General features: G+C 49.2%; 1 protein-coding gene across 1 annotated transcript in view; it reads right to left on the reverse strand.

Moving 5' to 3' along the window:
• The window catches only part of FSTL4 (follistatin like 4), a 398,358-nt gene that overhangs the window by 27,282 nt on the left and 347,093 nt on the right, over window positions 1–23,983 (reverse strand). Inside the window, exon 8 of the mRNA XM_028103667.2 lies at window positions 13,673–13,793. Coding sequence (XP_027959468.1) covers window positions 13,673–13,793 — 121 coding nt within the window. The remainder of the gene's footprint in view (window positions 1–13,672; window positions 13,794–23,983) is intronic.

The following is a 23,983-nucleotide window of genomic DNA, read 5'->3' on the forward strand; positions in this document are numbered from 1 at the left end:
TGTAAAGGCACCTACCTGGATATTGCACTCAACACACACCTTTTGGGAAGGTGGAAGATGGATTCCTCCTAAAGCAGGCCACTACATTTCCCCAAAGGTATCTGGAAGCTCCTATTGTCTGATAAAAGAAAGTGTCCCCATACTTTAGGAGAGAGGTTTTTCTTGGGAGCAGAGATAGAACACATTGATGCTTATGTAGAAGGAGGTAATACTGCTAATCCTGGAATGTGAGCAAGTATTCCAGTGATCTGTTCTTGGGAAGGCGGAGGACAAAGGCAAAAACTCCATTGCCTCGTTGTGAGAAATGGACTGTGCAACTCCTCTCAAAACTCCTTAGGAGGCTGCTAGTGGTCTGATTAACTCAGTCTGAGTTTCAAATCTTTCCTCTGGTTCACCTACAGGGCAAAGTTGGGGGTCTGAGAAGAAAGCCAAATGGACAATCAGCAAAGGGCATGAACCCACCTTGAAAATATCCCAGAGCTGTTTCTGTAACAAAAACACAGAGGCACCGTGTGACAAACCACACAGAGACCCAACAACACCACAATGTGAGTCATTTCCCAGTTTCTCTGTTGGCAGTTCTGGAGAAGAGTTCCAAGGTGTGACAGAAGAGTCTTGTCGCAGATCAGGCCACTGGGATGGAGGAAGTAAATGGGGCTCTAGCTAAGGCATATCTAGAGGGCTGCTTAGAACAGGGAAGTGAATCTCCCTTCTCTGACTCCATTTGGTTCAGAGAGGAAAGGAATAATAACTTATATAGACAACTTCCCTACACTGTGAATTTGGAAGAGGGAGGAACGGGGTTCAAGTTGAATAGATAGTAGAGTTTTGGTCAGGAGGGTGTAATTCAAGAGCACAGAGCTAGAACTGGGGGGTTGAGGAGCACTGGACTGGCGGGGAGTTGGAGAAGGTAGTAGAGCATCCAGAGTTCTACAATGTGGGTGGTCATGACCTAGAAGTTAATAAACTTGGGCTCTTGCTAGATCACCATTTATTTATACAAACCTGCCTACCACACATAAAGTAGATCTAAAGAAGGTGAGGGAAGAATCAATAGAGAAGCAGAAGTGAATGAATCGATTAGTCAAAAAAGAATGGAAATGACAGATAAATCTAAGGCTGTTTGTTTATAATAAGATAGACAAATCTCTAGCAAGTTCGATCAATAAAAAAATAGAGAAAGAACACAGGGAATTAAAAATTATGAAAATACTGTATTCAATTATAGGGAATAAATATGAAAATCCCAATGAAATGGATCACTTAAAAGGAAATCTTTTTTTTTAATTTTACTTATTTATTTGACAGAGAGAGAGAGACAGTGAGAGAGGGAACACAAGCAGGGGGAGTGGGAGAGGGAGAAGCAGGCTTCCTGCTGAGCAGGGAGCCCAATGTGGGGCTCAATCCCAGGACCCTGGGCTCATGACCTGAGCCGAAGGCAGACGCTTAACAACTGAGCCACCCAGGCACCCCACTTAAAAGGAAATCTTAATGATAAAAACTCTCAACAAAGTGGGTCTAGAAGGAATGTACCACAACATAATAAAGACCATCTATGACAAACCCATAGCAAACATCATACTCAATGGTGAAAAACTGAGAGCTCTTCCTCTAAGATCAGTAATAAGACAAGGACGCCTACTCTTGCCACTTTTATGCAATATAGTACTGGAAGTTCTAGCCACAGCAATTAGGCAAGAAAAAGAAATAAAATGCAACCAAATTGGAAAGGAAGAAGTAAAACTGTCACTATTTGCAGATGACATGATACTATACGTGGAAAACTCTAGACCGCACCAAAAAACTACTAGAACTGATAAACGCCTGCGGTAAACTCAAAGGATACAAAATCAACAAACAGAAATTGGTTGCATTTCCATACACTAATAACAAGCTATCAGAAAGAGAAATTAAGAAAATAATCCCTTGTATGATTGCATCAAAAAAGAATAAAATACCTAGGAATAAACTTAACTAAGGAGGTGAAAGACTTGTACTCTGGAAACTCTAAGAATCTGATAAAAGAAACTGAAGGAGATACAAATAAATACAAAGATATTCTGTGCTCATGGACTGGGAGAATATTGTTAAAATGTCTATACTACGGTAAGCAATCTACAGATTCACTGCAATCCCCATTAAAATGCCAAAGGCATTTTTCACAGCATTAGAACAAAGAATCCTAAAATCTGTATGGACCACAAAAGACCCAAACAGACAAAGCCATCTTGCAAAAGAAGAAAACTGAAGGTTTCACACTCCCTGATTTCGAACTATACTATAAAATTATAGTAATCAAAATAGTCTGGTACTGGCACAAAAAAGACACACAGATCAATGGAATAGAACAGAGAGCCCAGAAAAAAACCCACATATATATGGGTAATATATCTATGACAAAGAAAGCGAGTATACAATGGGAGAAAAGATGGTCTCTTCAATAAATAGTGTTGGGAAAAGTAGGCAGCTACCTTCAAAAAACCCAAACTGGACCACTCTCTTACACCATATACAAAAATAAATTAAAATTGGATTAAAGACTTGAATGTAAGACCTAAAACCAAAAAACTCCTAGGAGAAAACATAGGTGGTAAGCTCTCTGACATCGGGCTTAGCAATCTGTTTTTGGACCCATCTCTTCAGACAAGGGCAACAAAAGCTAAAATAAACAAATGGGACTACATCAAACTAGAAAGCTTTTTTTTTTTTTTAAAGATTGTATTGTTTTATTTGAGAGAGTGAGGGAGAAAGAGCACAAGCTGGGGGAGGCAGAGGGACAGGGAGGAGCAGACTCCCCGCTGAGCAGGGAGCCCAACATGGGACTCGATCCTTGGACCCTGGGATCATGACCCAAGCTGAAGGCAGACTCTCAAACGACTGAGCCAGCCAGGTGCCCGAACTACAAAGCTTTTGCACACAAAGGAAATGATCAACAAATGAAAAGGCAACCTACTGAATAGAAGGTATTTGCAAATCCTATATCTGCTAAGGAGTTAGTATCCAAAATAAGTTTAAAGCACCCACATAACCTAACATAAAAAATGCACAAATAACCCAATTAAAAAATGGGCAGAGGACTTGAATAGACATTTTTACAAAGACAACATAGAGCTCCAACAGGGATATGAAAAGATGCTCATCATCACTCATCGTCAGGGAAAGGCAAATCAGAACCACCATGAGTTATCACCTCACACCTACCAAAATGGCTGGTATCAAAAGGACAATAACCAGGGTTTGTGAGAATGTGGAGGAAAGAGGACCCTTGTGCACTGTTGGTATGAATATACAGTGATGCAACCACTGTGAGGAACAGTGTGGAGGTCCGTCAAAAAGTTGAAAATGACTGTGTGATCCAGCAGTTTCACTTCTGGGTATTTATCTGAAGAAAACAAAAACCCCAATCTGAAGAGATAAATGCACACTGATGTTCACTACAGCATTAGTTACAATAGCCAACATATGGAAGCAATCTAAGTGTCCATCCATACAGCAACGGATAAAGATCTCACACACACACACACACACACACACACAATTACTCAGCCATAAAAAAGAACGAAATATTACCATTTGTGACATCATCACAGGACCTAAAGGGTGATGATTATGCTAAGTAAAATAAGAGTGAAATCCGACAGAAAAGATACCATATGATTTCACTTATACACGGACTATAAAAAACAAAACAAATAAACAAAACAAAGCAGAAACAGACTCATAGATCCAGGAAAAACATTGCCGGTTACCAGAGGGTGGAGGGGCTGTGGAGAGGGAGGAAGAGCTAAAGGGGATGAAGAGGTAGAAACTTCCAGTTATAAAATAAGTAAGTCAAAGGGATATAGTTACAGTATAAGGGATATAATCAATACCTATTATAACAACCGTGCCTGGTGACAGATGGTAACTAGATTTATCATCAACATCATTTCATAATGTATAAAAATACTGAATTACTATGATGTACACCTGAAACTAACAGGATACTATATGTTGATTATACTTCAACAAGAAAAGGAAACTTACAAGTAAGGAGAAGAATTAATAAAGAAGAGAATAGTTAAAAAACTTTCAAGTGCTACTTTACAGTTATGCAAGATGAATGAGTCGTAGAGATCTTTTGCATAGCATGAGGCCTAGTCAACAATATTGTACTGTGCATTTAAAAATCTATTAAGAGGGGAGAACTCATGTGACATGTTTTTACCACAAACAACAAAAAATAAACAAACAAAAACAAAGGGACCCAAGGAAACTTTTGGAGGTGATGGATATGTATATTACCTGGATTGTGGTGATGGTATCAGGGGTATGTCTCATGTATTTGAGTCCCAGTATACAAACTGTATGCACTAAGTATGTGAGTTGTTTTTTTTTTTTTAAGATTTTGTTTGTTTATTTGACAGAGAGAGACACAGCGAGAGCAGGAACACAAGCAGGGGGAGTGGGTGAGGGAGAAGCAGGCTCCCTGCCGAGCAGGGAGGCAATGCAGGGCTCGATCCCAGGACCCTGGGATCATGACCTGAACCGAAGGCAGATGCTTAACGACTGAGCCACCCAGGAGCCCCTGTGTGGTTCTTTTCGTAAATCAATCACACCTCAATAAAGCTGTTAAAAAAAGTGCTACTAACCCAAGTTCACCCTGAGTAGTTTCATAGGAAGGCTATTTTGTACATTTAAGGAATGGATAATTGCTAGAGCATGGGGCAGAGATGTTGCAAGTTGTATCACTGTTGCAATATGACAGAGAAGATGTTGCAAATTGTGTAACCTGGGCACAACCTGCCAAAGAGAGCACAAAAAAGAAGACTACAGACCTAACCCACTTAGGACTAGATATACCAAAATCCCAAGTGACATATTAGTAAATCAAGGCTAGCCTGGTATTAAAAGAACACACCGTGACCAAGTGTAATACGTTTCAATGCCTAACTATCAGGAAATCTGTAATTAATCACCTCCAAAATCAAAAGCAGTCAGAAAAAATCATTTGATTCTCTTGCTAGACACTGAAAGGCTTTTCAAAAAAATTCAGAATCAATTTCTTAGAGGAAAAAACCTCAATAAATAAGGAACAGAATGATATTTGTTTCCTACAATGAAGAATATCTCCATAAAAAGAAGAAATAGTACCATTCTTTCCAGAATGGTGAAACATTAAGTTAGAAAAAAAGTGAAAAGAAGGCAATATCAGACTCTCAACACAATGCAGGGTATGATTGTCAATTGAAGGCAAGAAATGAGAAGTATTAAAAGGATGGAGAAAAATGATATTTTACCTGGATATGCTCTAGATAATGAAACTCAAAGTAGTAAGGTTTAATAAGTGAGTGCCGAAAGGGGGCCAGCACCAAAACATACAAAACTAATAGCTTATTTACTTACTGGCAGTGATCAGACAGAAATCACTGTGGACCTAAATGAAAAAACTCTAAAACCTCACAGAACACAGGAAAAAAAAAAAGCCTTGAATAATTGGAGAGATACCTTCTGGGAGTGGAAGATTTACTCTGGTTAAGAAATGAGATATCCCAGGGCGCCTGGGTGGCTCAGTCAGTTAAGCGTCTGCCTTCGGCTCAGGTCATTATCCTGGAGTCCTGGGATCGAGTCCTGCATCAGGCTCCCTGCTCAGTGGGGAGTCTGCTTCTCCCTCTGACCCCCCCTCAAATAAAAAAATAAAATCTTAAAAAAAAAGAAATGAGATACCCCAAGTTAAACATACATTTAATCTAATTGCAATGAATATCAGTTGGTAGGGTCTCGACAAAAAAATTCTAAAACTTACCCAGAAGAAAAAAATGTGCCAGAGCAGCTGAGGAAATTTTGAAAGGTGAGGGTGATGATGGGCATTTTTTCCTACCAGATATTACAAAGTATGACAGTAGCAAATGCTGCCAAGCAGGGGTCGGGGAGAGGGCCAGGGGAGGGCTGAAGGAATCCCCCCACTCCGAGTCAGGCACCACACTAATGGTCTGGATTGGTTTTACAAAGCTCTGTCAATTCATTATGTGCAGCCAACATCTATTAAATACCTCCCAACTGCCAGGCGTTATGGACAGAGCAGGGAATATGAGTGGACCAGCCCTTATCCCCATGGAGCTTGCTGTCTAGGGGCAAGGTGGTTCAACAATGAACTTCAAGTGCGATGAGCATTACCAGAGGGGAGCTTTTGGTGCATGGGGACAGGGGTGGGGGAAGATTTGCTAGAAGAGAGCAAGATCCACTGTCCACCTTACAAGAGAAATACTGAGCTACCTTATGCCCATGGGGCTTGTCCCTTTACTGATGGTAGCTTTGTCTATCAAACTGGGGAATCTCAACTGGTGGTTTGTGGACTGGCCTCTTCAGTAAGATGGCCAGTGGTCAGCACCAGCCTTGAAGACTGTCCTTTGCCTTAGCCCCGACCTTTGATAGAATCCGTGGACCCATGAAGTTTTCAAACTGGAGTATGTGCAAACCCCAGGGGGCTTGTTAAAACAACACTGGTGCTCACCCCAGAGAGTCTGATCCCGGAGATCTGGAATGGGGCTGGAGGATCTGCTCCTACCTATCAGCTTCCAGGTGAGACCCGGAGTCAGTTCTGACTTCAAAGCTCTCAAAGACCAATTCAGGGCTAACTTTGAACTGAAATGCATGGCCCTATTCTAGAACGAAATGAAACCGGACTGAAAGTCAAGGGTGTGGAGTGAGTCATTCACCTAAAAATACAGGACTGTCTCTTGGGCACAGACACATCCCCTGGCAGGGGTGCTCACAGTGAGAGGCACCCTCTGCTGGCCGTGAGGTCTCCATGAGCCACTGTCATCCCGGGGGCTGAGACCGCTCCTCCTCTGACCTCCATCCCTCCATCCGCAGGACTACAGAGAGGGCCTCAGGCCTCTGCATGCTCCATCTGCCACGGCCCCCTCTTCCCACTCTTGCTCCGACTCCACAAATGGGGATCGTCAGAACACTTTTCCTCAGGCCCTTGATTCAGGGTCACATCAGTCTTCGCAAGATGCCTGTGCCTCTGGGGCAACCCTCATCCCCCAAACCTTCGGTTGTCATCTTCTGGAACTCATGTTCAGCTATGAGCGAAATGTCCTATATCCTCAAACTCTTGTATGAACGTTTTTTTCACCTTCTCGCCCAGATGGAAACCTGGCAACACTGCTTCTCCAGACTCCTCAGGGGCTGTGGCTCTCTCCCTCACCTCCTTCTGGAGCAGGCTGGGAGGTGGGGCAGGTGTCCTCCTTGGTTCTCACCACCATTGCCAGACCCTTCTCCTTCCCGCCTCTGGTTCTGAATCTTCTGTCACCCCCAGCCTCATTCCCACGTCCCATCCCCGCCAGCCTGCTCTAGGACATGCCCAGCACTTCCCTCCTACTCCTGCGCCCCTTTCCACTTCCTAATGAGCGTTCTCATCAGCCCATAGAAAGCTTTTCATTTCCATCTTGGAAAAAAACCCCAAGCCTCTCTTTCCCCCAAACTGTCTCCCCAGTGCTGCCCCATTTTTCTCCACGGAAGCACCCTGAAGAGTTGCCCATATTTGGGGGCTCTAATTTCTCTCCCCTATTGCCTGAGTCAGTTCCAGGCAGATGTTCCCCCCCCCCCCCCCACCCCATGGAAATGGCTCTTCTCCAGCAACTGCCCCACATCAAACCTGACCCAATGCCCGGTTCTCTGACCCCATCCTCCCTGAGCTGTCTGCAGCACTGGGCACAGCTGACCACTCCTCCTTGGTCTACTCTGTCCCTTCAACTTCACGCTCGGAAGCCCAATTGGCTGCACAACACCTGGCATTTACCATGACTGCATGAGCTTCGGAGATTTCTTCCCCAAACCTGCTCCCCAACCCTCCTCTTGTCTCAAAAAATGGCCACTCTGTCCTCTGGATGCTCAGGCCAAGATCCTTCCAGAGGACTGGTGACTCTCCCACCAAGTTGAAATAAATGTCAACTTTTCAGTAAGACCTTCACTTGCTACCTTTTATCTGACTTTGTCCCTTTTTGCATTTTCCTCCTCAGTACTTATCACCATTAGACTTGCTCCATGAGGATGGAGGTTTTGGTCTGCTCACTGCTGTGTCTCCAGCGTGTGGCCTGGGAGCGGCCCACAGGAGGAACTCAGTACGCATCTGTTGAACGTGGGTTACACGGACACCTGACGGATGACGTGGGCAGCAAAGGAGGGGAGAGAATTCTCAGCCTAGGGAACCATCAGTGCAAATTCATTGGCTGGAGTATTTGGGGACAGGTGGGGGCCAAGACACAAGGCTGACGGGTGGCAGGACCCAGATTGCAGTGATGAGCCTGCGTGTGTGTGTCCGTGAACACGGACTATGGGCTTGCGGGGCCAGGCAGCTGCCTCCGCCCTGCTGTGAACCAGTGGCTCAGGCCTCCCATCCTATCTGTCCTGAGAGACTGGCGTGGAGGAGACTACGGGGGTCCCGCCAGGCCAGCCGCAATCGAAGGGACCCTGCACCCAGTCCTAGCCCCCCTGGGTCTTCCTGGCTCCATGCCCTGGACAAAGGGAGCCTGTGACGTGGAAGGCAACCTCGAGAAGTCAAGGAGCTCCACCAAGAAGCCCATCGTGCCCTGACCTGACCACTTGCTACCTGGAAAATGGACACAAAGATGTTTTAAAAAAGCCAAACAAAAGCATCATCCTATCAGTGGGGTGGGAGCTCATTCACTGCCCTGAGAACCGAACTGTCCTCCTCATGCCTGATGACACATCCCCTCATCCTGCAGCGGGTGTGGACCAGGCCCCAGGCTCAGAGGGAACACCTACTCACTTTGGGCAGAAGCTGTCACTCCTACCAGTGCCAGAGATCTGGACGTAGCCTCCTGGGGGGCAGGAGAGCCCGAGAAGAACGGGGGGCATGGAGGTGTCAAGACCCTGGTAGCCCGGGTCCCCACTGGGACGGGGCCCAGTCAGGAAAAGCCCTGCATTCTCACTGTGAGAGACTGAGGGGGTGGGGTGCAGACAGAGCTTCCTGCTGGCAACAAAGACCCACCTGTTTTCCTTTGGCCCGGATCGCCCCTCTCCTTTTGTATTAATTCACACACTAAAAATCATTTCAAATCAATATATTCTGGGTAAACACATTCATTTTCTTTTAAATTTGCAAAACCCTCCAGTGAAAACACTTGAATATGTAACACAAAGGCCTGTTTTCTTTGGGAAACATGGATCATTTCCAAGGTGAAAGGCAGCATAAATATGTCCTAAGTAAGAGGCGCATTCACAAAAGGACCAAGCTGGAGTCATCAACAGATTTGGGAGATGATTATTGTGTTTTGGGAATGAATCGTTACTTGTCTGACCTGTGGGGAGTTGGAGGGTGTTTTAATTTTAATGGATTCATCATTTATGTCTGAAGTTCTTGCTCTTTCCTAGGAGAGCAATGTGGGAGGTTTGCATGAAGTTATAAATCATGTCAGCCTTTGGGCCTCATCTCTGGGAGGCCTGGTCTGTGAGGAAGTTATACTAATTATACTAATAATTTGAGAGAAGTGGTTGCCTGGAAGGGTTCCCTTTAGCTAACCCGGTCAAGGCAGAGTTGGGGATGGAGAAGCCCCAGAATATGGGCATCCTGCCTGTATATGGGGTCTGGCCCATGCCACCAGGGAGTGGGGCAGCTCCAGGAAGAAGTCAGTATTTTATTCCTGGCTTGGCCAGTTTCTCTGGGTCTTCATTTTCCCATCCGATAGGGTTGCATGCTCTCCGAGGGGCCACGAGCTCAGAGTATCTGTGTCCACCAACTACAGTAACATGGGGCTTGAGACAACCAAAAATCTCTCCCGTATCTGTCCCACCCTGAACTGTGAACTCTATCTGCGTCAGGCATTTTCCAAGCATTGTAGACCTATCAGATCTCATCAGGCCTGTAAGGCAGGAGGTACTACTGTTATTCCCATTTTACAAGTGAGTTTACTTGCCTTCCTTGTATGTCAAGGAAACACCAGTACAAGCCCTGGAACCCAGGTGTCTCTGGCTCAGTCTTCATGTCTTAGATTCTGTGGGACAGGTGTTGCTAGCTGGGGTCTGCCCTGGGCCTAGAGTGGAGAAGTCCCACCCAGCTCCTGCTCCCCAGAGTGGGCTCTCGGTGTCTTGGGCCCACAGGCCGCACGTAAGCTCCCCAGCACATCTGCCATTCGCTTGGAACCTTCCGAGAAGCAGGTAACTGGGCAGGGCCCTCCTTCTGCCCCTTCTCATCCCCTGCCCCCTTCCCTCTGGTTGAGGAGAAGCTATGGGGAGGAACAGACACAGAACATCGCTCCCTGACTGGGCGCCTCAGCTCAGTAAGCCACAGGCCATCTGCCAGGCCAGGTGGGGACCAAACCAGACCTCCAACAGCACTGCTGGGCAACTGCACCGGATCCTACCCAGACAGCTCAGGCACATCTTTCATGGTTTTCAATCGTGCTTGGCATGAATGGCAAAAGGGAACAAATCCCTCAGATGAATCTGCTGCTGCTTTCTCTCACCCTTCCTCAGGGGATTCCTCGGCTAGGCAGCGCTCCTTTTGTCCTGAGCACCTGCAGGGCCTTCTCGGCCATCCCAGCCGCTCCGCCCGAGAGCCTCTGAGACCAAGCTGCAGCCTGCAAAGTTCCCTGCGCCTACCGCCACCGTAGGCGCCACGGTAGGCCGCCACCCAGGCCCTCCTGGGACCTGTCCTCTATAGTGTAGAGCCCACAGCAGCCCAACACAGCTGCTGACTGACCACACTCGCATCCGACAGCCGGATTCTCCAATAGCAGTAACACGATGCCTTGGTAAGGATGGGTAGGGCAGGCCAGGTGTTAGGAGTCTGGGCTTTGGAGTCAAGATCTGCTTTGCAGTTACTAACTGCAGGGCTGGGTCATGGGGTCCCGAGATCACTGAATCTCTCCGATCCCTGGTGACCTCATCAGGCCTGTGATGAAGTCACGAGATTTCTCCAGAAATAATCCAGGCGTTCCTAGTTACAACAGCCCTGTCAACATCTGTCAAACAGGGATGGTACACAGTATGTACTCCACAGATGCTAACCTAATTGTCTCTTTCATATCATTCCATTTTCAGCATCTTCCCATACAGATAGGACATTTCCCCCATTCTGTCTAACAAAGTAAGCTTAACTTCTGGACTACTCAGAAAGCCTTGCATCTATTCCCAGGTCAACAGGCAGTGGACTTATGTCATTGGGAGGCAACTCTGGGCCTACATTAGCATGCTGCGCTCCCATGAAGGAGCTGGTTAGTGGACCTACACATCACCCCCAAGTGCCTGGGAGTCAGCCCAGCCCAGCTCAGGAACCTCATGGGCTACTGGAGCTAGGGCCACCCAAGTGGCCTCGCCTGGCTGTCATGGGAGCCAAGCACCAGCGGCCTATTTAGTGACATAGGAAACTGATCACGAAGTACAGAGGTCCCAGCATGCTCCCTCTGACTGCCGATAGTGCCTCTGCTCGAAGAGAGGCCTTAAATCTGTCAGCAGTTAGGAAATGGATCTCAAGTGCCCTCTTTTGGTTCTCAGCAGGAGGTTTTGCTGTGTGTAGACTCCCCTGGGCCAAAATCACCCTCTCCAGTGGAGACTAGGTAATGGCGGGGGGCCGCGGTGGGGGTGGGAGGTGGCTGGGGAGGGTGTGAATGGGGCTCTCCAATGCCAGTTTTGCAAAGCCCACTTCCCACCTGGCAGGAGGGGCCTGTTCTCTCCTTGCAGCCCAGCGACCCCTCATGGTGCTCCTGGGTCTGGGCCTTACTCTTGGATTCAGCTCTGGGAGTGACACATTAGCTCATCCCCATCATGCCCTCAGTCGCAGAATTCTGGGGGAACACGGGGCAGAGGGCACCCCTCGCACCATGGACTTGCCACTTAGTGTATGAAGGCCTCTGAGACCCCAGAGTTTCTTCTAGAGGCCCGGCGCGAGTACAGACTCTCACCTGAGAGGCACTACGGTTCCTCGGCAGGTGGTTCCCTTCCCCCACTCAGGGGAGTTGTTTGGAGGAAATAAAGGGGACAAGGCTCAAGCCATCTCCCTGTGCCCCCCATTCTTGGGAAGTGGGGGCAGGACGCAAAGGGTAGAATGAAGAGTCTGTGAATAAGGGCTCATTTCCCTTCACCAGGCTCATCTAAGGACCCGACAGACCAGGGGCAAACCGTGGGCAGCTGTTTCCCAACCAAACAGTCCCCCTCATTGTCCCATGCTGGGCACCACTTGCCAGTTTTAGATGGAAAAACCCACCTCCCGCTACAGAGCTCATGCTCTGCCCCCTGCTGAGGGAGAGCCCCCCACCCCCAGACACCACGTGCTGGCTGCACTTACGACTGACCTTGGAATCCAGTCTGCGTTAACTCCCCCAGGGGCTGTTGTAACTAGGAACGCCTGGATTATTTCTGGAGAAATCTCGTGACTTCATCACAGGCCTGATTCAAGCCGGCAAACACAGCTACAAAACCCCAAACAATTAAGTATGTCCCCAGTCAAGGTAAATCCTAAGATATGGGTTAGGCAGGTATGGCTATAAAAATCCCGCAAACATCCTGTAGGGTACATGTAGACTCCAGCTGAGCGCACCACCCCGTTGTCCTTAAATGGCTTGTTACGCTGGTTCCAGAGTTAAGTGAAATTGAGCCTCATTATGTAATCATTCTTAACACCTTGCTCACTTTATCTCGGAGCAGAAGCCCTGAGCACCAGCTGGTGCGAAAGATCTAGGGCTGACTAGAAGTTTCCACACTGACACATGAACACCCTGCTCAGTGCTAGGAGTGATGCCCAGCTAGGCCTGGCTGGACACATCTAACTTCTGTGGGGTGCTGATCTGCCAAGACACGGTGATGCCTTGTTTGTTCTGATGGCTGGAGTGGCCAGGCTGGGCCAGCCAGCAGCGTGACACAGGTCAAAGCACAGTCCTGGGTCTGGGAAGACACCCGCCTGCAGTGTGACTCCAGACAAGTGACCTTACCCAGAGATTTATCCATAACGTGGAACATACTGACCGGGAAAGTCTAGGTGATGTGTTAGCAAAGGGATTGGCCAGTGATTCACCCTCTCTGTGCTCAGAAAACCCTGGCTGTTTTAGTTGTTGGCGTTGCCCTCAGGAGGGGTTTCATATTCCCAGTGTCCAGGAGTCCCGGCAGCACGGGGGTCAGTGAGAAGCAACGAAAACCTCCCGAGCTTGCTCAGGATCTGTCTTAGCCGGGCCCAAGCTCAGTGAGCCTCTCTGGTGGGGAGATGGGAACCAGCCCCCGTTGGAGGAAGGAGCGCCTCCCCGTGGACAAGTGATACGTGTGCACGTCGCTGGAAGGACAGTGGTGTGTTGTAGCGTCTGCTACTCTGGGATCCCAGAGAATCGCCACCGGCCATCGCCATGGGAGGGCAGGGCACATTCTCCCGGGTCTGCGGGAGCCTCAGCGGCTGAGCGTGACTAGCCCGAGTGACTCACCCCCTGGCACCACCACCACCTCATCAGAGGAGGCTTCCCGGTGAAGCCAGACAAACTAGTCAGCCGACTTTGCCCTCTCTCCACTGCTCCCCTTTACTTGCGAGAGAGTAAACTTACATAAGTAAGTAAACTTACTTACGAGGCTATCTTGGGCTTGGACACATCTTTAAGAGAGACTACAGGAGCGGGGAGGGTTGCCGTGAGCAGCATTTTGGGAGCGCTTCGAGGGGACGACATGCATGGAGCCATTTACTAACCATTCACCTGCAGGACGTGGGTCTGGAAGAGCTCCTCATGGCCGGAGGCGTGGCACGTGTAGTTGCCCATGTGGACGGTGGTCACCTTGGTGATGTAGAGGGAGTTGTCCTCTCCGAAGTCCTGCACAGGGCGAGGAAGACAACTAGATTGGCCTCTCCACTGAGCAGGCTGGGAAGGAGAGCCCGGTCTCCCGCCTTTCCCGGAAAACAGAAACACTACAGCTGAGCCCCTTTGCTTGGCCAGAGCTGCCTGCAGGGCCAGGCCGGCCTGGGCTGCAGGAACTGCGTCTCTCTTCTGTGTTGTTGGAACCTGAACCTTGTACATCCACTTAAGGCCTGAATCGCTCTCCCTGGGAGGACGGACTGGAACACCTTCCCGCTCATTCCTCTTGCTTTCTAAGAACTGGGCTCACCTGCCCCTCTTACTAATCCTCATCCTGCTTGGCTGGTTTCCTGGGGCTCTTGTCCACCTGCTGAGCAGCTCTGCGGGGTGGCCTTGCTTAGGGCTGGCAAGTTTTTCTTATAAAGCTCAACACCCAAAAAATAAATAATCCAATTAAAAGTGGGCAGAAGACATGAACAGACATTTCTCCAAAGAAGATACACAGATGGCTAACAGACACATGAAAAGAAGCTCATCATCACTTATCAGGGAAATGCAAATCAAAGCCACAATGAGCTATCACCTCACACCTCTCAGAATGGCTAAATTCAACAACTCAAGAAACAACAGGTGTTGGTGAGGGTGTGGAGAAAAAAGGACCACTCTTTCACTGTTGGTGGGAATGCAAACTGGTACAGCCACTGTTGAAACAGTAGGGAGCTTCCTCAAAAAATTAAAACGAGAGCTACCCTATGATCCAGCAATCACACTACCTGGGTTTTTACCCAAAGAATACAAAAATACTAACCGAAAGGGATACATGCACCCCTATGTTTATAGCAGCATTATCTATAATAGCCAAATTATGGAAACAGCCCGTGTCCATCAATAGATGCATGGATAAAGAAGATGTGGGGTGTGTGTGTGTGTGTATATATATATATATAATATTGGATATTATATATGTATATTCCAATATATAAATATATATCAGAATATCCAGCCATCAGAAAGAATGAAATTTGCCATTTGCTTGCAACACTATGGACAGAGCTAGAGAGTATAATGATAAGTGAAATAAGTCCGAGCAAGACCAATATTATATTAGTATCATTCATGTGTGGAATTTAAGAAACAAAACAAATTAACAAAGGGGAAAAAAAAAAGAGAAAGGCAAGCATGCACAAGTCGGGGGAGAGGCAGAGGCAGAAGGAGAAGCAGACTACCCGCTAAGCAGGGGGCTCGATCCCAGGACCCTGGCATCATGACCTGAGCCGAAGGCAGACGCTTAACCCGACTGAGCCACCCAGGCGCCCCAGTTTTCCTGTTATTATTAACAGGACATGCAAAACTCCTCTTGACCCCCTGGAGCCAATACCAAACCATCACTCTTGCCATTCCCTGTGCCCCTTTCCACTCTGGTGGCAGGAGGGAGGGAAGGCCACCAGTCACTGTGTCACAAGGGTTGTCCGAGGCAGCCACAGAGCTGCTGACCCTCTGCCTCGCTCATACTCCAGAGGGCCTCACTGCCACCATCTTGAGTCCCTTAAGGATGATTTTTGGCTAATTAGCTCGGTGAGGGAGTGCGGGCTCAGAGAAGCTTGGGGGAGGGCACAGGGGGGGAAGGTGCTTCGTGGATGCATGCAGCCCGCTTTCAGGATCAGGAAAAAAATACACACCAGCACTCCCAATGGAGTAAAATATTGCAGAGGGCGGCTAGGGCCCAGTGAGTTTTCTCTGAAGCATTGCTCTGCTTAGAAAAGCCCCATTCCTATCACTCTGTGGAAGCTTCAATAATAAAAATAAAACACCAGAGAGCTGATTGGTCCTGTGTCATAACAGAGTCCTAAAGGGTTCATACCTGAGTTGCTTACGAAAAGTTAATGGTTAGTCAATTCTGGGCTGACATATTTCTGGTCTAAGCTGTTTGTGTGTCAAAACCTAAGTCTGCAGGAAAATATATTTTGCTTGGAGGCTCCGTGGCGAGGTGGCAGCTTGGAAACAGGGCAGGGCAGCTGGGTGCAGCTCCCACCACGGGGACCCCTCAGTGCCTCACCTGCTTGGTTCCAGGGTGGACTCCATCCCAAAGGGCGATCCCAGAGCTGCTCGTAGGGGGTCTGGCGCTGGGGGCCCGCTGGCACTTTCCCTCGTCTGCCTGATGCCAGGGGTCTCATGCCCACAGCCCATCCTCCTGGATGGACAGCCTCAACTGGGCTCGGGTTCTGGCACCCCCTCCTGTTGCTGCCCCCTTGGTGATGTGGTCATGGGGACCACACATCTCTCAGGCCGTGTGTAAAAAAAAACTCAAGCCAGAAAACGGAACAAAGCCCAGTTCTCACAGGGTGAGGAAGTAGAGCTCTCCTTCACGACATATTTAGAGTCTGACCTTCTCTTACTCCCTCCCCTGTGACCAGTGGGCCAAGGCACCATCTTCTCATCTGCAGGACAGCGGGGACCTCCACCTCTGCCCCTCTGCTCTTCCTCTACACCGCAGCCGGACCCTACCCCCTCACCCCGAGTCACAGCCCGAGAGGGTCTGCAGGGATGACCTGCCACCCCCACCTCCTCCACTCTCCCTTGCTCATTCCACTCCAGCGCTGCGGCCCCTGGCTGTTGCCTACATGCCAGGCATCCTGCCCCCTCCTCCAGGCTGTCAGTCTGGCTTGCATCCCCTCTTTCAAGTCTGCTCAAATGTTATCTGCCCACCCTATCTGTAAGCCCCACCCCAAGTGCTACTACCACTTAGCATACCATTTGTATCTGTCTCCCTCCGACTAGGACATGAGCTCCCCTGCGTCCCCAGGGCCTGGCACAGGGCCTAGCACCTAGTGGGCCCTCAGTAGATACTCAGTGAATGGATCGCACGAGATGCCGAGCTAGGCTTTCCGCAGGGCCTGTGTTCTGGTTCTTTGGGTTTGACGACAGAGGCGCCCACCTCCTGCCTTCCCACCCACCTGGATGTTGCCAGCGATGGGGCATCAAAACGAGGTGACTGGCAGGGAAGCACAGAACTGCTCGCAAGCATGGTGCCCCCGCTTCCCCACCCCGTCTCCTTCTCCACGCTGCATTCCTCAGGCCAGGGCATGTGGGCATTGGCCAAAGAGAAGGCTCCACGCAGGGCAGCAGGCAGAGATGGAAAAGACCACGCATGTCATCTCAGACTCATGATGCTTTTGGTGAGCCACTACCAAAGTCATTTAACCTCCGTCTGTTTTTCCTCATTGCTGCCGGCAGCCGAGGCGTAACTTCTGGGTGATCACTCAGGGGCTGAGGGGGGTGCGCGTCAGCTCTTCAAGGGCACAAGGGGATGCTGGATACATGGCGGTTCTCCTCTGGGCACCCAACCCATTACCAGCCTGTGACTTAGGCTATGGGGAGACGCTGACTGTGGAATAAATAAAATAATGTCTCTGGGCTAAAACAATAGGCATCATATAATTATAGAACAAAGTGCATATTGTTTTCTGGAACATGAATACTGGCAACTGAAATCAAATTTCCCTCATTGGAATTGGGGAAATTACTTTAAAAATTGGTTTATAAGAAGCTACATAAAACTAAACCTGTAATCCTTCCTCTCCTGAATGTTCTTTGAGATGTGTCTGAATACTGCTATCAATGCTTGATTGCATCTCTGTAATTGTCTTTTTATGGATGGCTTTTTTTTTGGTTCTGATGCATAGAAATGTATTAGCAAAATCAAAGTTCCTTCCAGAAATAAAACAGATGCCAGATTAGACCATTCTTTGTACTGATGCACATCTGTCTTTGGGAAAGAGACAATTTTACTAAAACGTATAGTTTTTGTCTTTTAAAAAGCTTTTTTGTAAGTATCTGCCCTTAATAAAGAAAGTAATTAAATGAGACTTAAGTATTAAACAATACTTAAGCAGAGGCGAGATGGGGCATGTTGTCATAGTGATACATGTGACTGGGGTCTAAGTAATATGAAAATGAGCCATCGATGCAGAATATTTAGTGACTAAATGTTAAACACAAGGACTCCAGGGTGACTTCAGAGTTTAGGTTAATGATGCTGTCAAAGCTACAAGTTAAGACTCAGTTTAGACACATTTATTCTGAGCTTTTCCGACTCTGCCCTTCTCAGAAGCCGTGTTCTCAGGAGCCCTCTGCCCTGGCTTTCTTTGGGGAGGATGGAGTCAAGGAGAGGGTTTTTTCTCCATGCCAGTTTAATTCTGGTCCCTAGAATTCACTATCCCTAGCATCCCTGCTGCACATTTTAGCAGGATGGACCCAAACACTGAACAATATGCAGCCCCTTGGCGATGGCTGGCCTCAGAGAAGTCTGCACTCACATGTCCCATATCCAGACCAAGCAAGGACCAGATGCACCCCGGGTGGGCACACACAAACATCCACGGGAAGACACACAGTACACATGAGCATGCATGTGCATACTCACGCTGCCCGAAGCCCCCACCTCATGGTTCTATAGCTGACTACCCTGACCCACACTGGGGTTCCCGTGCTGGTCACTTCCTTTAAGACCCTTAAAGACATACTTGCCACTCTGCATGTACCTGCTCAGAGTCCTCTTGAGAAGTCCCTGCAGCCTAAGGTCAACCCTAAGAAGCTGCTGAGCATCTAGGGTGGGGTGGGGCTGCCACAGATGGTCACATGCATTGTGAGCCACCCAAAGTTGGTCAGTTCTCTTGCTCAGTCCCAGGCCTGGGCCAGGGAGCCACAGGCATGAGAGAAGTCACTGTGGGGAGGGCTCCCGGCTTCCCCAGGTCTGCAGGGACTACCACTGGCTGACTTGGGTTTATATGATCAGTCTCCCCCATGACTGTGCATGCCAAAGCGGAGGCACCTCATCCCTCTGCAGACCACCATATTGTCCCCCATGCGTGGCTCAGTCGGTGTTTGCTGGACAAATGGAGGTGTGTTAGCTGAGTGTGCTGGCTCTTGGGGAGCCCTGAAGGGAAGGGTAGTGAAGAAGTAATGTCATCCAGAGAGAGGTCTAGGCTTTGTTTTCCTGGGGGCTTTGGCCACTAGACAATGAAACATACGATTTATGATGGGGGCTCTGCGCCATGCCATGCCAGTTGTGTCTCCCCAGGGCCTGGGGGCTGGACGTCATCCACGTGAGCAGGGCATAATCAAGCTCTACCAGCACCTTTGCACACCAGGCTTGGGCGAGCTTCGCTGTCAGGCGATATGTTGTGCACGTTCTTACACGTCAGTGCTGGGAACAGGATATGTGTGTGACTGCACCAGGAGAGGACAAGGGAGGCTCTGCATTTGGAATCCCCTGGATTCTGCCCCATGGGACTTCTTCCCTTGGCCGATCTTTTCTTTTCTCTTTCTTTTTTTGCTTATAAACCACAGAAATTTCTCATAGTTCTGGAGGCTACAAGTCCAAGACCAAGGTGTTGGCAGGTTCTGGTGAGAGCCCGCTTCTTGTTTCTTGGAAGGCTGTCTGTCTCTTTGCTATAGCCCCACATGGTGGAAGAGTCTAGGACTCTCCCTTTTTATAAGGGCACTAATCCCACTCAGGATGTGTCTACCTTCACGACCTAATCACCTCCCCAAAGTCCTACCACCAGGTACCCTTCCAATGGGGACCAGGTGTAAACATACAAATTTTGCTGGGATACAAACATTCAGTCTGTGGTACAGATGGTTGCTTCCACACAAGCAATAATGTACAGAGAATAAAGGAGTGCGAAATTTGGGTATAACACAGAAACACGTAACAGGCTCACACCAACCTAACTCGAAAAATAGATTAAATGTAGGATGCAACATTTTTAAGCACAATCTCTGATCTTTGAGAAGAGAAGTACGTGAGACGAGGTCCACACTCACTCCAGCTCTCTGTTAGAGGGCACCTTCCAGACCACAGCCCAGACAACCAGCACCCAGAGAACCACAGCAATGGAAAAGAGGTCGGGACACAGGGCCCTGGAGGTACCTGGAATCTGAGAGCTAGTATTAGCAGAGAGGACGGGGCTTTGAGGCTTTGAAGAGCACCAGGAATTTCAGAGGGACATCCTTGAGTCACTGGCTGGACACCGATGTACAGATGCTCAGGCTGAGATTCCAGGCCTCACAGAGCACATATCCTGGAGTTCGTGAGCTGAATGGAGGTTCCAGAGATTGCACGCTGTTGAGAGCTACTGGGGTTCTGACCGTCCAGAATGGAGAGACCTTGGCGAACACCCTGGGTATTCCCTTGGCTGATTTTAACCTATGCTTATCCCCAGAAATAAACCGTCAATGTCGGTGTAAGAGCTCTCAGTGAGTTGAGTCCTTCTGGCAAATTATTCAACCTGAAGGTACTTTTGTGTACTCCCCAAACTTGATCTTGATGCCAGAATGAGGGAGGTCTTGGGTGGACTGCTATCTCTAACTTCGTAGTTGGCTCCACAATTCAGTCAGGGGGATTCTGACCCAGTTGTGTGGATGCTGAACATGTCGCCTGAGGGCAAAGTTGAATGTCCAAGTGCACACAGGTGGCTAGGCACTTGTACCAGAAAGCTCATGTCAGAGTCAGGGCTCTGAGCACTCAGAGTGCCCAATCCTCAGAGGCCAGAGGACAGACACCTCTTGACTCCAAGACTCCAGGGTATCATGTGGATGAGTGGCAGCTCATGGGGCCCTCTCGTGAGTTGTAGGCCTTGGATCCTTAGCTGATCAGCCTGGCGTGCCCTCCTGGGGCAGGGTGGGGCTCAGGCGACACAAGGCACAGCAGCGATCACCTGAAGTTCCGGACTGTCTCTAAGCTGCCTCCGCCTGGGCAACCTGCAACACTCCCGGGGGGGGGGGGGGGCGGGTGGTGCTCGATCGTGAATCGCCAGTCTGAGAAGGCCTAAGCAGCTCCTCTAACCTGAACCACACTCACAGGCCAGACAGCCGACTGGCATTCTTGCTGTCCTTGAAACACTCCAGGGAGCATTTGATTAGGGATGCCTGGGTGGCTCAGTTGTTTAAACATCTGCCTTCGGCTCAGGTCATGATCCTGGGGTCCTTCCTGGGATCGAGTCCTGCATCGGGCTCCCCACTCAGCGGGAAGCCGGCTTCTCCCTCTGCCCCCCGCCCCCCCCACTTGTGCTCTCTCCCTCTCTCAAATAAATAAATAAATCTTTAAAAAAAATTTCCTTCCACGGCTCATTTTAGGGACCGAGAAGGCCTGCAATCAGGAATTTTCTCCTGATACAGTGTTTTAAATCCTTATACAGACATACCTCATTTTATTACCCTTCACAGATTTTTTTTTTTTTTTTTTTTTTTTTTACCAATTGAAGGTTTGTGGAAGCTCTGTGTAGAACAAGTCAGTTGGCACGATTTTCCCAACAGCATTTGCTCATTTCATGTCTGTGTCACATTTGGTAATTCTTGCAATATTTCAAACTTTTTCATTATTATATTTGTTATGGTGATCTGTGGTCAGTGATTGCTGCTCATCAAAAGCTCAGAGGATGGTTTGCATTTTTCCAGCAAGAAAGTATTTTTTAATTAAGTATGTACTTTTTTCAGACATATGTTAGCGCATACTTAAGAGACTCCAGTATGGCATAAACATAGCTTTTATATGTACCGGAGACAAAAAACTTCATTTGACTCCCTTGATTGCAGTTTTTGCTTTATTGGATATTCACATTATTGCGGTGGTTGGAACCGAACCCGCAGTATCTTTGAGGTGTGCCTGGATACTGCTGGATGGAGTATAAACCAGCACAGCTCTTTTGGAGGGAGATTTGGGGATATCCACCACACTGAAATTGTGCTCACCCTCGGATGTAGTCATTCTGCTTCTGAGGACTTATCTTACAGATCTACTTACAGCAGTGTGGGAAGGCTGATTATTGCACTATTACGGGCAGTTAATAAAGCCTGCCAACTGGCTGAACGTGAGCTCCCTTGAGTGGGGCTGGGGAGGAGAACTGAGACAGGGCAGGTGCTTGGGGCTCTGCATCCAGGGTCTAGAAGCTAGATCCTCCCTGAGGGACCCTGGACCTTTGACATGGGGCCGGAAGTGGTCACTGATCACAACTGAAGCTTTGAAGTTAGTACTACGAGGGAAGAGAGGTGACCCCGAAGAGACCACTGAGCAAGCAAAGGCCCAGTAGAGGCCCCTGGCAGGGCGGAGCCCTCAGTGAGTTCTACAGGCTGCTGGGTCCTGGGTCCAGGCCAGTCTCTTGCGGACAGCGTTCTGGCCAATCCTCATAGTGGCTTGAGCTCATCCAAAACTCAAAAGGGCCGGATGTCCATCTGCAGCCAGGTTCCTGACACAAGCCAGAAAGAACTGGCCAAAGCCTCTGAGTGCTTCAAGTATAGTGTTTTCCAAGATTTTAAAACAAAATGTACCCAAGCATTTAATGAGGTTATTTTAATGCAGAACCTACAGCCACTGTCTATCGTGTTGCAAACAGCTCAACGTGCTAATCAAACACCTCTCATCTTTTTACAATGGATTCATGACTGGTTCATATAAAGACAATAAAAATTAAATGAGTCATGAGCTCCTAATACATTCTCTTCTGGTCTTTTTAATAACTCACTTCCAAAGTGGAGCTGGCTGAGAGCATATGCTTCGTTAGAGTTATTTGTTCCTGGTTTTACACCGTTTAGGCATGGGAAAAAAAGTGCACCTTTTAACACATCCTTCAAACCCTGGCACAAATACCTTCTTCTAATGGGTTTTGTTTTTCTGCTTTTATCACTGTACTCCGCCTACCAACATCTGAAAGCCCCAAACAGCGAGATTTGGTGAAGGAAAAAACCCAAAAGAAAAGAGTGACTCTTTCAAGTCATTTCAGAGATACTGGGTTTGTTATAGGCTTCCCCCCCCCAACCCCGCGCCTTTTGAAAAAGATGAATACAATAGAAAAATGTTTCCTCTGCCTGAGACTCTCCTGGCCAAGCAGTTCCATGGGCTGTGCTCAGAGCCTTCCGTCCCCTGCCCCTGCTGGGGTAGAGTCCAGCGGGCTCATGAAACCCTGCAGCCCCGTCCCCGTGGGGCCACATCCAGCGTGGGCACATTCTGCGGGGGCCTGGGCACCATAGTGGGGAGGCAGGGCCAGCCAGCCCTGCAGGGAAGCCTTGGCAAGGCTGGCTGCTGGGTGTTGTGTCCCCAGAGCAAGGCCAACTGCAGCCCTGGCAAGTTCTGACCCTCTGAGTTACTCTACCCCATTTGCTTCATGGAGCTGTGACAAGAGGCAGATGACATGCTGCTCGTGAAGGGACCAGCATGATGCCTGGCCCCCAGACACGGGTTAGAACTCCCGCGTCGACCCTAGCAAGGATTCGGCAGCTCAGCTCTGTTCTGTGACTCCGGGGATGTCCCCTCCCTGCTTCTGCTCCCCTCACGGGCAGGTCCCCGGTCCCTGACGTAATAAGGGACAGGGAGGAAGACAGTCATGAGGGGAGGGCAGGTGATAACCGTGGAGGAAGGACGTGCGGACTAGCTTTGGGGATGCCACTTCACTTCACCCTGAGTGGTTGCTGCGCGGTCTGGGCAGAAGGCTGAGGCCCGGAAGGGGTTTGCACATTCAGTTTGTGCAGAAAGTAAGTCAGCCTTCCCTCTCAACCCCCAGAATACTTAGTATGGTGGTAAGGGTACAGGGAGGGGTGCATGGATCTGCCTCTGAGATGGGCCCCCAAAGCCTGGCTGCGAGCCCTCAGGAGACAGGGCCGGCAGGGGCTGCTCGCTGCGGAAGGCTGAGGCTCTGTGGCCCAGGTGAGAAAGCCAGGGGCCTGGTGGGGTCAGGGGTGTTCCTCGTTTCTCTGTGGGATTCCTGTGTCCCATAGGTCCCTGTCCTATCGCAGGACTATATGACCTCACGGCCTGGAGAGTCCTCAAAGGTTAACCTCGTTGGTCCCCTGTCTGCAGTGGGCCGTGGGAGGAGGCCGTGGGAGGAAGCCTAATCCAAGGCCCCCTTGCCTAGAGGTGCAGCAGGATTCCTGGTGCTGCTGCCCATCTCTGGGGACTCTGCGCTCTTTTTTCCAGCCCTGTCCTCTCCTGGGGCGGGGCGGGGGGGGCGGTTTCCCAGCTGCAGCTGAGGCCCCATCCCTCAGGCCCTGGGCTGCAGTGAGGCTCGGGCCTCCTGCAAAGGGGTGGCTCAGGCATCCTCAGGGGGCCCACCAGGTCCACGCTAAACCCCCTGGCGGCCCCGCACAGACAGCCGGGGCGGCTGCTCCAGTGTGATCTCCCGCCATTAGGGAAGTTACCGAGGAGGCAGACC

The sequence above is a fragment of the Eumetopias jubatus genome, unplaced genomic scaffold (genome assembly GCF_037043125.1).
Source record: "Eumetopias jubatus isolate StellerSeaLion01/CBP00866 unplaced genomic scaffold, mEumJub1_p1.0 scaffold_5, whole genome shotgun sequence".
NCBI lineage: Eukaryota > Metazoa > Chordata > Mammalia > Carnivora > Otariidae > Eumetopias > Eumetopias jubatus.